The sequence below is a fragment of the Rhincodon typus genome, chromosome 5 (assembly GCF_021869965.1).
Source record: "Rhincodon typus isolate 14 chromosome 5, sRhiTyp1.1, whole genome shotgun sequence".
Lineage (NCBI taxonomy): Eukaryota > Metazoa > Chordata > Chondrichthyes > Orectolobiformes > Rhincodontidae > Rhincodon > Rhincodon typus.
The window spans coordinates 82,851,264-82,868,317 of NC_063336.1; the positions used below are offsets into that span (position 1 = coordinate 82,851,264).

The 17,054-nt window shown below is 41.5% G+C and overlaps 1 protein-coding gene across 1 annotated transcript in view; it reads right to left on the bottom strand.

The window, feature by feature from the left end:
* The window catches only part of shprh (SNF2 histone linker PHD RING helicase), an 88,385-nt gene that overhangs the window by 40,400 nt on the left and 30,931 nt on the right, over positions 1-17,054 (bottom strand). The window contains exons 8-15 of the mRNA XM_048597080.1: positions 16,798-16,814; positions 16,233-16,484; positions 13,870-13,948; positions 10,151-10,314; positions 8,718-8,974; positions 2,739-2,860; positions 1,477-1,565; positions 1,257-1,349 (exon numbers count right to left, since the gene is read on the bottom strand). Coding sequence (XP_048453037.1) covers positions 1,257-1,349; positions 1,477-1,565; positions 2,739-2,860; positions 8,718-8,974; positions 10,151-10,314; positions 13,870-13,948; positions 16,233-16,484; positions 16,798-16,814 — 1,073 coding nt within the window. The remainder of the gene's footprint in view (positions 1-1,256; positions 1,350-1,476; positions 1,566-2,738; positions 2,861-8,717; positions 8,975-10,150; positions 10,315-13,869; positions 13,949-16,232; positions 16,485-16,797; positions 16,815-17,054) is intronic.

Genomic DNA, 17,054 nt, shown 5'->3' on the forward strand with positions numbered 1-17,054 from the left:
AAGAGGTCAGTGAAAAATTTGTAGATTAGTAATTGCTTATAAATTCATATTCCCAAGTTAAAAGGAGCCAGCACTTGAATTGGCTTTCCTTGTCCTGTTTTAAAATAATTTCCCTTGTGATATTTTAAATTTTTATGATCTGTCTCCAATTAATTAGTCTTGAAATGCATTCAATGGGGAAAATAAGGTCCAGCCCAAGGCGAACAGGAATTCTGCTGTAATATTTGTGACATAACTACGCTATTTTGTTGTGTATTCTTTACATGAGAAATTAAACCATACATTTCATCCATGCTGTATATAGTTGTTTAAAGCATTCAGTGAAAAAATACAGGAATTTTTAAAAAATGGTTATTCAGACCCTTAAGCTTGTTTCATTATTATTAGCTCAGCAACTACAAAAGTACTCCAAATATGGACATACTGCAGTCTAGCATAGTCATACAAACTAGATAACGGAATGCTATGTACCAAATAAAGTCCTTTTCTATATTTGTTCATAGGACATGGGCAGCATTTTTTACCCATCCGTAATTCCCTAGAGGGCAGTTAAGAGTCAACCATATTGCTGTGGCTCTACAGTCACATGTGGACAAAACCAGGCAAGGAGACCACGTTTCATTCTTTAAAGGATGTGAGTGTTTACAACTAACAACATGTTTAAATAGTCACCATTCAACTAGCTTTTAATTCCAGACTTTTACTCAATTCAATTGCGAGTATTCCCTCCATTTGCTTTCCATAACCTTCACTTGATTTATATGCTTTTAACAACAGATCGACGATATTGTTCTAGTCACCCTCTGGACTCATTTCTTTCAACAGACCCCCTCATGGTACAGATGTGCCAACAGTTTCCTGACTCCATTGCTTAATTTGCCCACATGACATAAGCCACACAGGCCCATTCACTAAAATTAGTCTAAAGCTGGTCTACTTCCTTGTGCCATCAGCAAATTTCATAGAATTAAAATTTAAGCCTTCCCCTGAAGGTTTTGTAGACTCAAATCCGTTAACACATAATCAAGGCTGATTAGGGATGGGCAATAAATGCTGGCCAGCCAGCAATGCCCACATCCCACAAATGACTAAAAAAAAGTAAAAAAAAGCAATAGGATCAAAACTCAAAGGCATACAGTGCTAAATGCATGGGGGCACGACTGTTCCAAGGTCAACTCTGAAATAACAAATAAGAAGTGAGAATGACTCTGTATTGTTAACAAGCAGTGGAGCATTAACAAAAGGTGGGTACATACTTCTTCCCGAAGCTTGTGATCACGAAGAGTTGGAGGGATCCCTGGGTGGTTTGCCTCCAGGAGCTCAATAAGGTTGTGAGTAGCGTGGAGTCGCTGGAAAGAACAACATCTTAGTTTATTGGTATGTGGAGAATAAGACTCTTGGAAACTCCCAACCACACAGATCAATATGGAATTTATATACAGAATTGCAAGTTAAAATCCGAATTAGCTCACTCACCTGTAAAGAGTCTGTTTGAAGTTTGCCTTTATGCTCTTCGGATGAACGCAGAACCTCTCTGTAATATTCAACTGCTGTTACAAACTCACCTATAATATAAAATTATTGAATAGCTTCAAGTCCCACTTGACAGATACAAGTACCAACTCTTGGCTGACACTATAATGAGGGAGTATAGCACTGTTGGAGGCGGCATTTTTCAGAAGAGGGATTAAAATCAATATTTATCCCTCAATCAATATCATGAAAAGTGATTTGGTCATCAAATTGGTGTTTATGAAAGCTTGCTGTGCACAAATAGACTACTGTATTTCCTGGATTACAACAGTGATTGCATTTCAGAAATATATCATTGACTGCAATGTCTGAGACATCTTGAGGTCATGAAAGGGGCGATAAAAATGCAAGGTCTTTCTGTAGAAACACAAATAAACTTGTTTAATCTGAAACAAAATATTTTTATTTATATAATTAAAAGCGAAGACACCATACCAGATTTATGGGTAAGACATAATGTGTGGCAAGAAGATCTATTGTGTCAAACATCACTTTATTTGAAAAGAATTGTTATTTCTGATTATTATTCATCATTAGTTGACTCAAACAACATGATGGTGGTCAGAAAAACTACTGAAAGCAGTTACTACAGCACAATAAGTCAAATTGTTCTAATAGAAATATTAGAACCACTTCCAGTGGCCAACTCAATTTCTCTTTAAACCCCAATATATACCTCAAAAGTTAAGAAAAATGGTGAATGCATTCCCAATTTGGTGCATGACTTCAGCTCTAATCAACAGATTTTAGATTCAGTATATAATTTACTATATTATAAAATGTACACATTCTCAAACTCAACTAGTATTAGCTAATTTCAGATAGCATAAAGTTAGCATATTTTGGGTTCAGATAATAGACTCAAATGCAGATATTGGCTTGGAAAACTCATTCCTGTATATGGCAGCTTGCGATTTTCCATAACATTGAAATAAACAGACAGACAGAATGTTGGCCATGGGGTGAAACATTCAGCTCTAATATAAGAATTAAGCTAACAGCTCATACTGAATTATACTATATAGACAAACATAAATAGTCTTTAATGAAGAAACTGATTATTCAACACAATCAGTGCATTTTATCCCATGTAAAGTCTTGAACAGAACTTATTCATCTAGTCCCATAGTTATTTCCCTAAAATTAGTAGATTCATAATTACTCATTATATTTAGATGCAAGACATTGTTGCAACTGGTGTTTACCTCTGATAATATGAATGCCAGCCAATCCGTTAAGAGCGCACACTAGCTGCCGATGAGCCTCTTCACATTCTGTGCAACATTTTTTCTGAAGAGACTTTAAGAGTTCCTCCATTGTCATGGTACTGCAAACATAGAAGCGTTAAAAAAAAACAGGGTAGGTGTATAAGAAAATAATCTACAACAAAACAAAACATTGCCAAATTTTGCATTTTCAAGGTCAAAAGCAAGCACACACCCTTGAACGCCTGCTATGGTTCAGCTGGTAGCACTCTTGACTCTGAATTACGAGGTTCTAGGACCTCATTCCATTTCAAAGACTTGAGCATAAAGTTTTGGCTATCAATCAAGCACAGCTAAAACAGGTGGTGAAGGATCGAACTGAAACTATTACTTATGAATGTTTTATAAGTATCTAATCCATCTTGGTCTCCTCCAGATTCCCAGTATTATAGGTACCAGTCTTCAGCCAATTTAATTCACTCTACATGATATCAAAGAACAGATAAGGGGACTGAATGCTGCAAAGGCTACGGCGTGTGACAACATTCCAGCAAAAGTACTGAAGATTTGTGCTCCAGAACTAGTCACACCCCTTGTGTTCCAGTCCAGCTACAACATTAGCATCTATCTGGCAATGTGGAAAATTACTTCGATATGACTTGTCCACAAAAAGCAGAACAAATTATCTTGGAGCAGGATCACAGGACTTGAAACATTAACGCTGCTTTCTCTCCGCAGACGATGCTAGATCTGCTGAGCTTCTCCAGCAATTCTTGTTTTTGTTTGTTTGACCCAGCATTCTACTCTCAATCATCAGTAAAAAGTGATGGTAGGTGTCATCAACAGGAGTATCATGCAGCATCTGCTCAGCAATAACCTGCTCAGTGATGCCCAACTCGGGTTCTGCCAGGGCCACTCCTGACCTCATTACAGCTTCGGTTCAAACATAGACATAAGAGCTGAATTTCTGAGGTTAGGCAACAGTGACTGCCCTTGACATCAAGGGCATATTTGACTATGCGTGGTATCAAGAAGCCTTAGCAAAACTAGAGTCAATGAGATTCAGGGACTGAGATTCACTATGCAGGTTGGAGTTATACCTGGCAAAAAGGGGGATGGCTGGTTTGCTGGAAGTCAATCATCTCAGCTCCAGGACATCGCAGCAAGAATTTTTTTTAAGATAGTGTCCTAGGCCCAAGTTGCTTCATCAACGATCTTCTCTCCATCATAAGGTCGGATGAGGGAATATTCGCCACTGATTACACAATAATCAGTAACATTCAAGATTCCTCAGGTACTGACAGTTCATGTCCAAATGCAGCAGGGCTGACAAATAACATTCATGCCACACAAGTGCCAGGCAATGACCGGCTCCAACGAGAGAAAAAATCTAATCATTGTCCCTTGATATTCAACAGTATTCCCACTGCAGAATCCCCCACTATCAACATCTTGGAATTACTATTAACCAGAAATGGAAATGGACTGGCCGTATAAATCCTATGGACATAAGAGCAGATCAGAGCCGAGGAACCCTGCAACAAATAACTCAACTCCTGACTCACCACATGCTGTCCACCACCTAAAAGGCACAAGTCAGGAGTTTGATGAAGTACTCCCCATTTGCCTAGATATATGTAGCTTCAATAACATTCTGGTAGCTTGACACCACTCAGAGCAAAGTAGCCCACTAGATGTGCACTACAAACTCAAACATTCACTTCTTCCACCACCGACATATGATAGCAGCAGCGTGTACCACCTACAAGGTGCAAGGGATTGCTGCACTTTTTCAAAGCAAGCTATCAACATTTATTGAGAGTGTTGTTTACACTGTTGCTTGTTCCAGCAACTGGACTGGAGCCAGGACATGTGTACGAGGGGAGACTTGGTCAGCAACAAGTAGCTGATTGGTCTGTGGGGTTGTCCATGATAAAGGCTTTCTGCCTGCAATAGCTTTGTGATTTGCTCCCAGGTAGCTGAACAGCTTGTGAATGTGAATGATGCAGCAGAGGCCTTCAGATTTCTCAAAAGAGAGGTGCTGTCTTTTCTCTGCAGTAATAAAAACCTAAAGCTTGAAGAATACCAGTTTATTTTCCCTCACCAGGTGCTGTAAGTTATGGCTTTTAATCAAAAAGTCAGAGGTGTTACAAGTGCAAACGAGTCGCTCTGTGTCTCCTCTAAGCAAGTGAAAATACCTGGAGAAGGGAGATCAACAAAGTGACAAGCCTGACAAGACAAAAAAATCATCTCAGCGAACTCGGTGTACAGGGACCCCGAAAAGCCTTCCCAATTTCTCTCTCCACTCATAACACCAACTTTTTTGGTGCCTGCCTGTATGCAGCGGGACTTTTACAAAGGGATTAGAATTTTTACCTTTACAGTTGTGCGTCGAGAGATCATAGTTATTTACTTGTAAACATTATCTATTTATTTGTAATATTAGTCAGTGCATTGAGTATAGGATTTGGGAGGTCATGTTGCAGCTGTACAGGACATTGGTTAGGCCACTCTTAAAATACTGCATGCAATTCTGGTCTCCCTGGTATAGGAAGGACGTTGTGAAGCTTGAAAGAGTCCAGAAAAGATTTACAAGCATGTTGCCAAGTTTGGAGGGTTTGAGCTATAGGGAGAAGCTGAATAGAGTCATAGAGTCCTACAGCACGGACATAGGCCCTCTGGCCCAAAATGGTCCGTGCCGACCAAAATGTCCATCCACGCTAAGCCCATTTCCCTGCATTTGGCCCACATCCTTCTAAATCTTTCCGATCCACATATTTGTCCAAATGCCTTTTAATTGTTATTAATGTACCCACTTCAACCACTTCCGCTGGCAGCTCATTGCATACACGTATCACCCTCTGTGTAAAAAATCTGCCCCTCAGGTTCCCATGTATTCTTTCCCCTCTTACCTTAAACTGATGCCCTCTAGTCCTCCATTCCCCAACCCTGGGAAAAAGACTGAGTGCGTTCACCCTATCCATGCCTCTCATGATCTTATACACTTCTATAAAATACCCCCTCAGTCTCCTACGCTCTAAAGAAAAAAAGTCCTAGCTTGTCCAACCTCTCCCTATAACTCAGTCCCTTGAGTCCTGGGAACATCCTCATAAATTTCTTCTGCATTCTTTCCAGTTTAATAACATCCTTCCTATAGCAAGGTGACCAAAACTGAACACAATACTCCAAGTGCGGCCTCACCAATGTCATGTGCAACTGCATCATAACTTCACAACTTCTATACTCAATACCCCGACTGATCAAGGCCATTGTGCCAAAAGCCTTCTTCACTATCCTGTCTACTTGTGACTCCACTTTCAGAGAACCGTGCACCTGAACTCCAAGGTCTCTCTCTTCCACTACACTCCTTAACGCCCTACCATTCACCATGAAACTTCTACCTGGATTTCACTTTCTAAAATGCAACACCTCACACTTATCTATATGAAACTCCATTCGCCATTTCTTGGCCCACTTCCCCAACTGATCAAGATCCTGCTGCAATTTCTGATAACCTTCCTCACTGTCCACATTACTGCAAAAACTTACGAATCATATCTTGTACATTCTCATCCAAATCATTGATATAGATAACAAACAGCAATGGGCCCAGCACCGAACCCTGAGGCAGACCACTAGTCACAGGCCTCCAGTCAGACAAGCATCTTTCCAGTATTATCCTCTGCTTCCTACCATCAAGCCAATTGTGTATCCAATTTGCCAGCTCTCCCTAAATTCCATGTAATCTAACCTTCCAGAGCAGCCTGCCATGTCGAACCTTATCAAAGGCCTTACTGAAATCCAAATACACTGTCTTCTGCCCTGCCCTCATCAACCTTCCTGGTCACTTCATCAAAGAACTTGAACAAATTTGTGAGGCACGATCTCTCTCGCACAAAGCCATGCTGAGTACTCCTAATCAAACCCTGTCTTTCCAAATGCTGGGGCTATTTTCCCTGGAGGGGTGACCTTATAGAGATTTATAAAATCATGAGGGGCATGGATACGGTGAATAGCCAAGATCTTTTCCCTGGGGTTGCGGAGTCCAAAACTAGAGGGCTTAGATTTAAGGTTGGGAGAAAGATTTACAAAGGACCTAAGGGGCAACTTTTCATGCAGAGGGTGGTGCGTGTATGGAACGAGCTGCCAGTGGAAGTGGTGGAGGTTGGTATGATGACAACATTTTAAAGGCATGTGGATGGGTATATGTATAGGAAGGGTTTAGAGGGATACGGGCCAAATGCTGGCAAATGGGTCTAGATTTATTTAGGATATCTAATTGGCATGGATAAGTTGGACCGAAGGGTCATTTACGTGCTGTACAACTTCATGACTCTACAAATTGCAATTCTCATTAAGTATGGAAATCTGGTTTGTGCTTTCTGTTAACCGAGGTCTAAAAAGGCAGGTAAATTGGGGAATTTTGCAGATTTTGATAAAATCCTTAATGTTAGTGACAATTCCAGGAATAGTGGGGCTTGAGTTCCAGTGAGATATAACAACGGATTATAAAGTAAACATAAGAGCATTAGAAAAGACAGAACCCTATTCACACAGGCAGCTGCAAGGCTGTGAAAAACCATTTCCAGTAGAGACAGAAACAGTATCAACATTGAAGATTAGATTAGACAGATAGATGAAGAGAAAGAGATTGAAGGGGTATGGCATTGGTCAGCTAAACATGAAGAAGATTATTTGTTGACAGTGAATGTATTTTAACTTATCACAATTATTTTAAAAGCTATACTTTCTTGCTTAACTTTTAAAATGGACTTTGTTGTGCTAAAACATGGCTGCTGCTGAGCACATGATACAAATTAACTACATTTCTGGAAACTTCCAATTATCAATTATTAGAACGGAGCTCAGACACCATTCTCCTGGATGTCATACCCTTGCATTGTATTGATCTGCAATACATTACATTGTATTGTATTGATCAATGAAAGCATGCTTGCTTTGGAGTACTGTATGCAATTCTGGTTGCCCTACTATAGAAAGAATATTATTAAACTAGAAAGATTTACTAGGATGCTACCTGGGCTGAAGGGTTTGAATTATAAGGAGAGGTTGGATAGGCTGAGACTATTTTCCCTGGAGCATAGTAGACTGATGGGTGACCTTACAGAGGTCTTTTAAATCATGAGAGACATAGATAAGGTAGATAGCCAACAGCTTTTCCCCATAGTAGTGAAGTCTAAAACTAGAGGGCATAGGTTTGAGAGGGGAGAGATACAAAACGGTCCAGAGGGACAATATTTTCACAGAAGGTGTTGAGTGTCTGAAATGGGCTGCCAAAGGTAGTGGTGGAAGTAAAATTTTGTCATTTAAGAAATATGTAGACAGGTACATGGATGGGATAGGTATGGAGAGGTATGGAGAGGTATGGAGAGGTATGGAGAGATATGGACCAAAAGCAGGCAAATGGGACTAGTTTAATTGTAAAAACTGGGCAGCATGGACAAGTTGGGCCGAAGGGTCTGTTTCCATGCTGTAAGACCTCTGTGATACTAACAACATTATTTTCTTTGTTTCCTTCCTTGTACATTTATCTATGTGCATGTGTTACGACAATCATTTCCAGATTTGAATACATGAATAAACCATACGTCGGATTTAACCCTAAATAAAGTTTACTGCGGGCCACTTTAAAACTTCAACTTCACCAATAAAGGGTTTGAGGGAAAACATGCCACAGGCTGTTTCAAAGCGAAAAACAAATTAGCTCTGCTTATGTACAGGAAGACTTTTTAAAAGTTCAACTTACTTCCCTCTCCTAACCAGACAAGAGTGAATGCGGACAAGAACTGGTTGAGCTCAGAGACCGGTTTCTATGTTGCAATTTCGATACATGTATGTGCTGTGTGATTTCGACACAGTCTTAACTGTCTTAGAAATGTTATGGCCCAACCTTTGGAACCCCAGTTGAATCAAATGGTTTGCTTCCCCGCTCTAACACTTAAGTGATTCGACAGGTACCTCTTCTGCAGTGGAAGGAACTCTCCCCGTACAGCCTGTGGATGACAGCACGCCTGTCTTAATCTCAGCAAGGGATACAGAATGGAACTAACTGTCCGCCTGTCCAGACTGCTCAACTTGGTACTCCAATCGGAAATCTTCCTCAACTTCTGCAGTGCATCTTGGGAACAAATCTCATGCTGCCGATGGTAAAAGTGCCTTTCTACTGGTGAAAATCGTAGCCAGTGAACTTCCTCAGTCTGAGGTGGGATCTGGATCTGGGGGAAAAGCAGCACACAAAGTTAAAACATGCCCAATTTACTGATCAAACCTATTAACACTCAGACAAAACTGAATGGTTTAATAGAAACATCCACAATTGTACTCTGGAATTCAGAGGTGGCATTCCTCTGCAGGTAGCAGATAAAGTGGTGAAAGATTAATCATTCAATTCCCGGTATTCATACACACTTTATGCTGAAGTTATGGTGAAAAGTTAAATAAATAACACCACAGTAGAACATCCCAATAAATGGTTCATCAGAATTGGGACACTATAATAAGGGATTATCAAATCTCAGACTGGAGGACTATAGAAAAGCCCCTCACTACATGAACTGGGTAGAAAACAACAAATCACCCAAACCCTAGCACAGCAGCATTACAACTTCCCCCAACTAAATCCATTCACTTAGCATAGGGATGTACAGCCTAGCCTCTTGTTGCATCTTGAGAGTTGTGAGAAGTGCCCATATTAACTGTTAGCTCTTTCTATGCCAGCTGCAAGATTATGGAACAATTCACTCTGCTGCACATTAATAGTGAGTGCGTTTCTCACATTAATTACATTACTGGTGAAAAATTGAACTGCATTGTATTCATTTTGCAGAGGTAGAACAGGTGGAACGATGCCAACATATTGACTAGCATCCTTTGCCTCAAGATACCCGGGAAACTCTGACCTGACACTGGATTGTGACATTTTACAACTGCTCTTGGCAGCCAAATAATAAAAAAAAAAACTTTAGTGCCTTTACATGGGTAGATGAGGGACCTAACCCATGATTTTGGCACTCCCCTGCTGTCTCAGTGGGAACAGTGCGTATTGAGCAGCTCGACATTGGGCCTAACCTGGCCAGAATTCAGTCTGAGCAAATGTTGTCCATTAAAGGAGCTAGGAAGAGTAGGAAGACTGAACTAAAGTTGCAATTGTCCATGTGTCCACTTCAACCAGGATTTAGTTAAGAACAGTGCTGGCAAGGCAACAAGCCTAAAAATCACTGCTGCCAAAGTGTGCGTTTGTCATGGAGGCCATGACAGAGACTGGCAACTTGCCCAAATTATTTAGGTCAAGGCCTACCTTATAACCTACTGAGAGCTTCCTTGTTTGGGTTTTGCCATTCTCCCCCACTACCTCAAAGTATTTCTGCTGACATCGACATGGACACTGGTACCTGATCAAGCACATCCTTTTTTGCCGTTCTCCACATGATCTTTGCGATGAGGGTGTACACAGGAATTGGATTCTTCCTGCAGTAAGGTTGGTATAGAAGTTGGTCCCACCAGTGTTTAACCCAATATGGGTCCACACCCAAAAATAAAACTAATCCATACAGGTCTGAGGAAAGAATGAGAAATAAGTCAGGCACATCAAAATTGGATGATGAAAGTCAAACAAAAATGAAAGAAATTTGACTGATTCAGCATCTGTTCCTTTGCAGAAGTCCAAAATAAATCCTGATAGCCCATGTTAGTACATAAATAAATTGAAAATAGTATTTTCCACGTAACACATTGACACACACTGCATTCCTATGCAACACTCAGCATACTCCTACCAAAAATCTCCGCTCAGTTTTTCCAGCACTACCTGTTTTTCTTTCAGATTTCCAACAAACGCAGCCTTTTGCTTTTGTTTGTTGACAGAGTTTCTGCAATCTCCACCTTACTTCCTCAGTAAACTAGGATACGATCCATCAAGGCTGGTGATTATTTTGGATATCCATTAAGAAACAATCTTTTACAGTGAATTGACAGTAGCAGATTTCAGAGGGTTCCAGCTTTACTTACATTAGTAGATAAAGCAGGACAAGGAAAAGGGATCAAAAATCTTCTCTGACTCCTGCATAATATAAACTAAGATCCCCAACACTACACTCCCAACTCAACCTGACTTGGCTCACCGCCATCCCTGAAACCAATACCCTGACCCAAGTAACCACTGTGTCATTCTCTAGCCCCAGGTACTAATCCAACACCAACTCCAGAAAGCCCATAAACCTGAGCTGACACCATCCTCAATAGCCCCTAAGCTGCCCATGCTCATGACAATAATCCCCACCCACCAGTTCCACACTAACCCCTCATCTACCTGCTAATCTTTTCCCTCATTCACCATCTGTTACCCAACCCACACTTACTCATCTGCCACCCTACTCCCTCACCCAATCACCTTCTCTGTATTTTTTGTCAAAGTGTCTTTTGTACTTTTAAACTCAAGAAAAGGGCAGTCACTACAAAAATAGTGTTGTGGCTTGGCCTCCAATGCTGATCCTGCACAGTAACCATAATGTAAGGCTCTAGATCAGGCATGCTTCGAGCCTCTCAAGTGGCCCAAATCAAAAACTGTGCAAGAAACCTGGACCTCCAAGTAAAAGAAAATGATTGAGGTGGCAATCCTTTGTTGACTGCCACTTCTCAGAAGACTTGGACCTATGTCATTAGCCATTCAGGGAAATTTAACTTTGGATGCTTTTCATTCCCCATTGCTTGTTCACAGGTTCAGGGTACATGAGTAGTGATTCACGGATTTTTTTTTGACTGGAGGGATATAAACAATGGTTTACTCAAGGGTTAGAATCTAGAATTTTATTTGGGGGCATAATATTTCAATTGACGTGGGTCAGGCAAAAGAAAAAAACATGATTAAATATGAACAAGGCTGAAATTCAATTCAGACAGACATGAACAAGAATTAGCTGATACCTGCCAAATGAAATAGAATGCAGAGAAAGGTAAGTAAGAACATTTTGCACATAAGAACTAGGAGGAAGATTCACACGAAACTGTGAGGCTTTAACAGTAGAGCACTAGGAAGACCTAGAAATTCAAATAAATAAATCTTTCCATGTCGAATACCAGGATAAGCAGCCTGAGACACATCCCACGTGACAGAGCATTAGGCATACATCCAGTACCTCCTAAATCACACATTCACTGTATATTGCAGGCATCTGTCATCTTCCATTCTAACCTGGATGATCCACTCAAAGTGCACTAAAAATCTGAACAATTCAGTGATTTAGCCCTTTAAGAATAAATTTGCACCAACTGCATTTCAGGACCAAACTTGCTCTAAGAGTGAATTCTTGATGAGGACAAACACTACAGTTTCTTAGTCTTTTCCACAATAGCTTCATGCACACCACGGCTATTCAATTGATAATCAAGTCCAGTTTACTGAATCTTAATGAAGGCTCTTGAGATACGGTGATAGTGTCTCTACCTCGGAGAGGAGAGGCCTTGGCTCAAGTCCCTCGGAGATAGCAAGAACTGCAGATGCTGGAGTCAAAGTCGGTAGAGTGTGAAGCTGGAGGAACACAGCAGGTCAGGCAGCAACGTTTTGGGCCTAGATCCTTCATCAGGACTGGGGGAAGGTAGGTGGGATGGCAAGAGGTGAATGCAAGTAGGTGCAGTGGGGATTGATCAGTGGGAAAGATGGAGCGGATAGGTGGGGAAGGAGATGGACAGGTAGTGTCAGGTCAAGGAGGTGGGGATGAGAGGGAGGGTTGGCCATGGGATGGGGCTGGGGTGGGGAGATTTTGAAACTGGTGAATTCCATGTTTAGGCCACCAAGCTGTAGGTTCCCGAGGCGGAATATGAGGTGTTGTTCCTCCAGTTTGTGTGTGGCGTCATTGTGGCACTGGAGGCGGCTCAGGATAGACATGTCACCAAGGTAGTGGGCGGGGGAGTTAAAATGGTTAGCAACCGGAAAGTGTTGTTGATTGTAGCATACGGAGCGCAGGTGCTCCACAAATCTGTCACTGAGTCTATGTTTGGTCTCACCGATATAGAGCAGGCCATATCGGGAGCAACAAACACAGTAGAGCAGGTTGGAGGATGTACAGGTGAACTCCTGTTGGATATGGAAAGTTTGGTTTGGGCCTCAGATAGAGGTGAAAGGGGAGGTGTAGGGGCATGTGTAGCACCTCTTGCAGTTGTAGGGAAAGGTGCCGGGTCTGGTGGGATTGGTGGGGAGTTTGGAGCAGACGAGAAAGTCGTGGAGTAAGCAGTCACTCCAAAAGCCAAATAGGGGTGGGGAGTGAAATATATCTTTGGTGGTGGGGTCGGATTGTACTTGGTGGAAGTGGCGGAACATGATGCGCTGGATGCGGAGGTTGGTGGGGTGATATGTGAGGATAAAAAAGGTCCTGTCTTTATTTTTGTTGGGGGCAGGGGTTTTGAGGGCAGAAAAGATGCGGTTGAGGGCATTTTCAGTCAACAGAGGGGGGAAGTTGCGGTATTTGAAGTAGAAGGACGTGTGGGATGCCTGGGAGTGGAACACTCCATCTTGGGGAATTGGTAGTGAGGGATCGCATTCTTGCAGGAGGGTGGGCAAAACGGGGTGTAGTCAAGGTAGCTGTGGGAGTTGTTTGGTTTGAAATAGATGTTGGTGCTGAGATAGTTACCAGATATGGAGACGGGGGGTCCAGGAAGGGGAGGGAGATATTGGAGATGGTCCAGGTGAATTTGAGGTTGGGATGAAAGGGACCACAAGGCAGCACCAATTCAGTCATCAATGTAGCGGAGGAAGAGGTGAGGGGTGGTGCCAGTGTAACCATGGAAGAGTCAAGTCTCATCTGTTTCAAAGGTATGTTATGTCATATCTGGACAGGTTGATTAAAAAAATCTAATTAAATTTACAAATTAGCCCAGCACTCAATCATAGTACTGTTAATCATGCTGCTCATGTAAATAATTAATTCAACAGTCTTGAACTGTCAATTCTCCAGATCTGTTCAGCAAGAACTGCTCTTTCTCTCTTGTATTAGATACCTCAATTTCCAAAATACAAGCTACTTTACATTAAATGTGTGCAATATGTTGGGTGGATGAGATGGTTAGACACTTTGAATCACACCAGGTAAATGTTCATAATTCAGAGATTTGTCACCTTCTAAGCTCCTTTGGACTGGAGTTCCTGTGACACACCAACGATTGATGGCACTTAGCCGTAGACACATTTCTGCTGCCTAGGGAAAAAAAGACAGGGACACAATGGAGGAGATATTTCTGTGCAGATTCATGCAAAAATTCTCGTATCTCAAAGTGGCTTCAATTTCATTTGTCCTCACTGGGTTCGGAAACTTACATATTAAAGATGATTTATTTTAAAGACAAACAGACTTGTATTTATATATAGTATGTGTCACAATCACAAAACATCCCAAAACATTTTGCTGACAATGAAACATATTTTGTAGAAGTACGGACATTGATGTAAATATGGAAATGTTGGAACCAGACTGCTCATAAGAACGGGATAATGACCAGTTAATCTGATTTTTTGCAATGTTGATTAAGGATAAATAGTGGCCAGGCCATCAAGAAGTTCCCAGTCGGTTCTTCCCTGAAATAGTGAAGTGTTATCTTTAACACCAACACGAGATGGCAGATGATAGATTTTATGTTTAACTGTCTGAAGTGGGGATGGAATCCAGGACCTTTTGGCTCAGAGGTGAGAGTGATACTGACTGAGACAGACCTAAGGGAGATATTTTTTAAATCAATCTGTTCAGAGATGTTTAAACACATCTCTGGAGCAAGTGGGCCTCCTGGTCCAGAGGTAGGTATAGTATCACTGTGCCACAGCTCTTCGAGACAGGCCTGACATTTTATGGCAAGACCCTCATCACCTGTGGGCTATTAACAACAAATAGTTTGGCATAGTTACAGATACTGCACTTTTGCTGTCACAACGACAAGACAATACATATACTGTATGAACGTTAAACATCAGTCTTCAAAATACAGAACAAATATCTGGTCTGCTAAATCCATTACCAGAATTCTGCAATTGACACAGTGACAACAGAGTTCAAATTTGGTTCAGAGTAGTGGGAATAAAAAACCTCCTATAGAGGTTTAGAAGAGGGAGGGTTGGGGGGGAAAAAGTGAAATTGAAGGCAAAGGCCTTCTGCAAGTTAACATAAACTATAAGATGGGTGTTCACAGTTTAATTTTACATTCCACATGATGAGGCTCATTTGCAGGGGACGTATGTTAGAAACTTGGGCCTGCATTACAAGCAATTCTTCAACCTTTAAATGGATAAAGAACTGACTCGAAGGTAGAAGACTAGTGATGGAGGGTTGCTTTTCAGACTGGAGGCCTGTGACCAGTGGTATGCCACAAGGATCAGTGCTGGGTCTACTGCTTTTCATCATTTATGTAAATAATTTGGATGTGAACATAGGAGACATGGTTAGTAAGTTTGCAGATGACACGAAAATTGGAGGTGTAGTGGACAGCAAAGAAGAATACCTCTGAGTATAACGGGACATTGATCAGATAGGCCAATGGGCCTAAGAGTGGCAGATGGAGTTTAATTCAGATAAATATAAAGTGCTGCATTTTAGAAAGGCAAATCAGGGCAGGACTTATACATGTAATGGTAAAGTCCTGGGGAGTGTTGCTGAACAAAGACACGTTGGAGGGCAGGTTCATAATTCCTTGAAAGGGGAGTCACGGGTAGATAGGATAATGAAGGTGGTGTTTGGTATGCTTGCCTTTATTGGTCAGTGCATTAAGTATAGGAGTTGGGAGGTCATGTCCTGTACAACTGCAACATTAGTTTGGCCACTTTTGGAATACTGCATTCAATTCTGGTCTCTCTGCTATAGGAAAGATATTGTGAAACTTGACAGGGTTCAGAAAAGATTTAAGGATGTTGCCAAGGCTGGAGGGTTTGAGCTATAGACAAAAGCTGAATAGGTTCAGGCTATTTTCCCTGGAGCGTCGGAGGCTGAAAGGTGACCTTATAGGGAGGTTCATAAAATCATGAGCGGCATGGATAGGGCAAATAGACAAGGTCTTTTCCCTGGGGTTTTTTTTTTGGGGGGGGGGAGGTGGAGAAAGAATCCAGAACTAGAGGGCATAGGTTTAAAGTGTGAAGGGAAAGATTTAAAAGGGACCTAAGGGGCAACTTTTTCATGCAGAGGGTGGTGCGTGTATGGAATGTGCTGCCAGAGGTAATGGAGGCTGGTACATTTACAACATCTAAAAGGCATCTGGATAGGTATATGAACAGTAAGGGTATAGAAGGATACGGACCAAATGCTGGCAAATGGGACTAGATTTATATATGCTATCTGCTTGGCATGGACGAGTTTTACCGAAAGGTCTGTTTCTGTGCTGTACATCTCTATGACTCTAATGGTTGAAAAATCATGCAACAAACTCAACTTCCCCATCAGTAATGCAATATCAGAAACAGATCACTTTTGATTAGAAGGGTTCTTCCTTCTACATTCACACCTTAGCAGTGGCACATTCCACCATTTGAGCCTCATCCAGACAGATTCTCCACCACTCCACTGCAACCAATGGGCTTGGAATGGCCATATACCGCTTCTCTTTGCGTAACCGGCGTCCATCATCACTATTGCTGTGGGGAATGTCGACATAATTTAGCTCGGATCGGAGCACATCATAGGTTGTAATGACTATCTCATGTTTTGCTAGTGCATGAGGTTGGATAAAGCCATGCTTCTTCACTCCTTGGTACACCTGTGGAGACAAAGTCAGAAACGTGAAGGTGTTACTCCAAGAAAGTAAAGTACTCTAAAATAGAATAGCAACCAGTCAAATTGGAATGTATGCAATTACTCAAGAACTACTAATTAAATTAACCAATTTCATTGTAAAAGTTTATCTGTCAAATATCTTCTGCACATAAACCAACATTTTCCTAGCTACCATCAGTTCTGAGGAAGGATCTCTCGACCCAAAATGTTAACTCTGATTTCTCTCCACAGATGCTGCCAGACCTTTGGAACTTTTCCAGCAATTTCTATTTTTGGCTCTGATTCACAGTACTTGCAGTGCTTTCAGTTTTTACTGTAATACAACAAATCAGCAGCAAAGATACAATACACCTAAGCTGCACTCAAAGTGCTTACAACAGAATTGTTCTTAACTTGCCTCTATTAGATAACTGTTTCAGAGACAGCAGGAACTGCAGATGCTGGAGAATCTGAGATCACAAGGTGTAGAACTCGATGAACACAGCAGGCCAAGCAGCATCAGAGGAGCAGGAAAGCTGATGTTTTGGGCCTAGACCCTTCAGAAAAAAATTTC